At 44.1% G+C, this 5359-nt stretch overlaps 1 protein-coding gene across 1 annotated transcript in view; it reads left to right on the top strand.

The window, feature by feature from the left end:
- Positions 1–331: 331 nt before the first annotated feature.
- Positions 332–5359, top strand: part of calua (calumenin a) — a 7696-nt gene continuing 2668 nt past the window's right edge. Inside the window, exons 1-6 of the mRNA XM_050036792.1 lie at positions 332–473; positions 2059–2285; positions 3663–3856; positions 3965–4131; positions 4217–4277; positions 4525–4727. Coding sequence (XP_049892749.1) covers positions 2068–2285; positions 3663–3856; positions 3965–4131; positions 4217–4277; positions 4525–4727 — 843 coding nt within the window. The 5' untranslated portion in view covers positions 332–473; positions 2059–2067. The remainder of the gene's footprint in view (positions 474–2058; positions 2286–3662; positions 3857–3964; positions 4132–4216; positions 4278–4524; positions 4728–5359) is intronic.

Here is a 5359-nt window from a genome sequence, read left to right as displayed (position 1 = left end):
TTCTCCCTCAGTCCTCTGTCCCTCTGTCTTCTGTCCCTCTGTCCTCACAGCAGATCAGGCTAACAGAGTAAATATTGTCCTCTCTCTCCCAGTTTCCGGTCGGACTGGTTCTTTGATAGGAACCAGTTTGTGTCTCTGGGCTGTTTGAGGACGTGGCAGGACGCGGATCACTTTTCTCTCCGCTGAGTCTCAGCTGCAGCTGCTATTGGTCCACGTGAGGCCTGCAGCCAATGACGAGCGAGTGCGATGACCGAGTCCCGTGACGTCATCAGCCCCACGCGAGCCCTTGCTGAAGTGGACCAATGGCAGCGGGAGAAGTGTTGCAGGCGGCTCCGGATTGGCTGCGGCAGGACGGAAGCGGCGGAGCGGGTCCGGAGTGTGAAATGATCGGAGACAAGAAAAGAGACGGACGGTAAAAAGACACGAACAGAGTCCAGGTGAGACGGACAGGTGCACGAGCTCCACACCAACAGGTAAGACATCAGCTGTTTGTTCAGGCGGAGGAGACGTGACGGTGTTTCTGTCACTGACATCATCTCCTTCATCTTCATCTCTAATAAGTTTGACGTGTCTGATCATGTTTCTGCTTCCTTTCTATTAACGTCATTTATTACAGACTGACTCTGAGTCATCTTCATCCTCATCTTCATCTTCATCTTCTTTAATAAGCTTCATGCCTCTGATCATGTGATCATACTCCTGTTGTTACTCTCATCATCATCTTCTTCACCTTCATCTCTAATAAGTTTGGCGTGTCTGATCATGTTTCTGCTTCCTTTCTATTAACGTCATTTATTACAGACTGACTCTGAGTCATCTTCATCTTCATCCTCATCTTCTTTAATAAGCTTCCTGCCTCTGATCACGTGATCATGCTCCTGTTGTTACTCTCATCATCATCATCATCATCTGTGTTTGTAGAATAAGTTTCCGCTTCACTTCCTGTCTCATCTGCATCACAGATGTAACTCAGCAGTACTCAGTTACTTCAGTGAAAAATACTCTGTTAGATAAAACATGTTTTTGTGATGTCACAGACTCCTAAAATCTGTGACAAATCTGTGTAAAATCGTCTCTCTGAGGATGCTCATGAGACTCAGCTGAACTTTGTCCTGCTCATGTCTTTGTCCTGTACTTTGGGATGGTTATTATGGGATATGTCCAATATTTCATCTTAATGTCATGTGACACCTCGCTGTCAATCAATCAATCAATTTTATTTATGAAGCCCAATATCACAAATCACAATTTGCCTCAGAGGCTTTACAGCATACGACACCCCTCTGTTCTTAGGACCCTCACAGCTAATCAGGACAAACTCCCCTCAAAAAATCCTTTGTCCTCACTGTCCTCACTGTCCTCACTGTCCACTGTCCATCGTTTGTCCTGTGGGGATGTATCGTCTGTGTCCAGCTTTTTCTTTGCTGAAAACAAATTTCCTTCAGGACGAGTTTCTTTTATTTTAGAGTATCAGAAGTTAAAGTTTCAGTCTGTGAATAAAATCTAAATCTAAAATCACTTCTGTCAGCGTATTGTTGTAAATTTAGATTTTGTTGATTTATTAACATCTGAGCAGTTTTTTTATGGTCTAAGTTGTTGAGCCGAGTTTAAAGACTCTTTATTATCAGGTATTTAGATTTTTAATCATCATCACAAAGCTGCTCTTTTATTTTCTTTGTAAAATCTTAAAGTAACTAAAGTTTCAGAAAATTGTGGTTTTTTAAAAAAACTACAAAACTTCTCTCTAATTTTAATAAAGTCAAATACAGGAAGCTCCAAACAGTGAAAGAGCTGCTATTGGTTCAATAATGAGTCAGTCACATTTTACTGCCACCATCCCAAAACACACCTGTAGTCATTACACTCATTAATCAGACTCACCTGTGTCAGGTGAACGGATGATGATGATGATGATGATGAAGATGATGATGATGATCGCACATCTTTAACATGTGAAACATGATTTTTTTTTTCAGTGAAGTTATTGATGTTTATTAATCAATAAATCTTTGTTTGGACGTAACAATCGTTAACTTGAGTCTGTTTCCTGTCCGTCAGTCTGTCAGGATGATCCGTCCGTTGCTGATGTGTTTCGTCCTCTGCGTCGTCTCCGGCAGCAGTAAACCAACAGAGAAGAAGAGTCGTGTTCATGAGGAAGAACCCCTCAGCCACCTCGAACATGACGACCACAAAAACTATGACTACGACCATGAAGCCTTTCTGGGTCAGGACGAGGCCAAAACCTTCGACCAACTCCCACCAGAGGAGAGCAAACGCAGGCTCGGGTGAGTTCCTGTGTTTGTGTCTTTAACATAGAAAGACTTTAAATCAGAACACACGTGTCCTCCAACATCACCTGAGCTGCAGGTGTGTCTTCCTCTTAACGTCTTCAGTCAGGTTCATTTTTATAAGCAGACAAACTGGATTTTATTTCCTGGTTCCTGGTAGAAACGTCCCAAACTGGTTCGACAAGTTCACTCAGGTTTTATTTGTTTACACACAAGTTTATTTCAGTGACTGAAACACCTGAGACAACACTGAGACATCAGTGAGACAACACTGAGACATCAGTGAGACAACACTGAGACAACAGTGGGACAACAGTGGGCCATCAGTGAGACAACACTGAGACATCAGTGAGACATCAGTGAGACAACAGTGAGACTACACTGAGACAACAGTGAGACATCAGTGAGACAACACTAGACATCAGTGAGACAACAGTGAGACAACACTGAGACAACAGTGGGCCATCAGTGAGACAACACTGAGACAACAGTGGGCCATCAGTGAGACAACAGCGAGACAACAGTGGGACAACACTAGACATCAGTGAGACAACAGTGAGACAACAGTGGGCCATCAGTGAGACAACACTGAGACATCAGTGAGACATCAGTGAGACAACAGTGAGACAACAGTGGGCCATCAGTGAGACAACAGTAAGACATCAGTGAGACATCAGTGAGACAACACTGAGACATCAGTGAGACAACAGTGGGCCATCAGTGAGACAACAGTGGGACAACAGTAAGACAACAGTGAGACAACAGTGAGACAACAGTGGGACAACAGTGGGCCATCAGTGAGACAACACTGAGACATCAGTGAGACAACAGTGAGACAGCAGTGGGCCATCAGTGAGACAACAGTGGGCTATCAGTGAGACATCAGTGAGACAACAGTGAGACAACAATGAGACAACAGTGGGCCATCAGTGAGACAACATTGAGACAACAGTGGGACAACAGTGACACATCAGTGAGACAACAGTGGGACAACAGTGAGACATCAGCGAGACAACAGTGGGCCATCAGTGAGACAACAGTGGGACAACAGTGAGACATCAGTGAGACATCAGTAAGACAACAGTGAGACATCAATGAGACAACAGTGGGCCATCAGTGAGACAACACTGAGACAACAGTGGGACAACAGTGAGACATCAGTGGGACATCAGTAAGACAACAGTGAGACAACAGTGGGACAACAGTGGGGCGTCAGTGAGACATCAGTGAGACAACAGATGAAGCACCTGTATCAGAGACATTTTAGTCTCGTGGACGTCGTCATCAGGACTGATGTAACTCCATCAGTCGGACGCCGACCATCAGTGAAACTGATGTAATCAGTAATAAAATACTGTGTTTGTGTTTTCACAGCATCATCGTGGACAAAATCGACACCAACAAAGACGGATTCATTTCTGAGGACGAGCTGAAGAACTGGATCAAACTGGCTCAGAAGAGACACGTGTTGGACAGCATGGAGCATCAGTGGAAAGACTTCGACATGAACGACGACGGTCTGATCAGCTGGGACGAGTACAAGAACGTCACATACGGCAGTTACCTGGGTAAGAAGTGTCAGCAGCAGTTATTGATGCTCTGATGAATTCTCTGATTGATTGATTGATTGATTGATTGATTGATTGATTGATTGATTGATTGATTATCCCTTACAGAGGACCCTAAGACGGACACAGAGTACAACTACACTCACATGATGGCGAGGGACGAGAGACGTTTCAAAGTGGCAGACAGAAATGGAGACATGATCGCAGACAAGCAGGAGTTCACAGCTTTTCTTCATCCTGAGGATCACGATCACATGAAGGACATCGTGGTGCAGGTGAGAGTGGTGTCACAGATGTGATGTCACTGACATGATGTCACTGGCATGATGTCACTGAAGGCGTGTTTGCTCACTGTCACAGGAAACGATGGAAGACATCGACAAGAACGGCGACGGTTTCATCGACCTGAAGGAGTACATCGGTGAGTTATCGTCTCTTTCTGTCAGGAAGTGACAGGAGTTTAGCTTGAGCGTCTCCCCCCTCTGACACAGGTGGAGGAGGTGGAGGTCACATGACAGAGAGTGCTCAGTCAGCCAATAGAAACTCTGCTGACTGTTTGAAATATTTCATTATTGATTCCTAAACAGAACGGTGATGTCATCGTATGTTCGTGTTTAAAGGTCACGCAGTGTGAAGAACTCGTTTGTCTCTTTATCTTGTGGTCGTAGGAGACATGTACGCTGCTGTGAAAGAGGACGATGAAGATCCAGAGTGGGTGGCGACCGAACGTCAGCAGTTCTCCGAGTTCAGAGACAAAAACAAAGACGGAAAAATGGACAAAGAAGAAACTCTGGACTGGATCTTCCCATCGGACTACGACCATACCGAGGCCGAGGCCAAACACCTGCTGCACGAGTCGGACGCCAACCAGGTGAGACACCTGTTTAACCCTTTAATCACTGACGTATACTCGCCTGTTTAACCCTTTAATCACTGACGTATACTCGGCTGTTTAACTCTTTAATCACTGACGTAGACTCACCTGTTTAACTCTTTAATCACTGACATATACTCGCCTGTTTAACTCTTTAATCACTGACGTGTACTCACCTGTTTAACTCTTTAATCACTGACTTATACTCGCCTGTTTAACTCTTTAATCACTGACTTATACTCGCCTGTAATCACTGACATATACTCGCATGTTTAACTCTTTAATCACTGACGTATACTCACCTGTTTAACCCTTTAATCACTGACGTATACTCGCCTGTTTAACTCTTTAATCACTGACGTATACTCACCTGTTTAACTCTTTATTCACTGACGTATACTCGCCTGTAATCACTGACCTAGACTCACCTGTTTAACTCTTTAATCACTGACGTATACTCGCATGTTTCACTCTTTAATCACTGATGTAGACTTGCCCGTTTAACTCTTTAATCACTGACGTATACTCGCCTGTTTAACTCTTTAATCACTGACGTATACTCGCCTGTTTAACTCTTTTATCACTGACTTATACTCGCCTGTTTAACTCTTTAATCACTGACTTATACT

Source organism: Epinephelus moara, chromosome 23, assembly GCF_006386435.1.
Source record: "Epinephelus moara isolate mb chromosome 23, YSFRI_EMoa_1.0, whole genome shotgun sequence".
NCBI lineage: Eukaryota > Metazoa > Chordata > Actinopteri > Perciformes > Serranidae > Epinephelus > Epinephelus moara.
The sequence above is the reverse complement of the archived record's forward strand: the minus strand, read 5'-3'. Positions and strand labels throughout refer to the sequence as shown.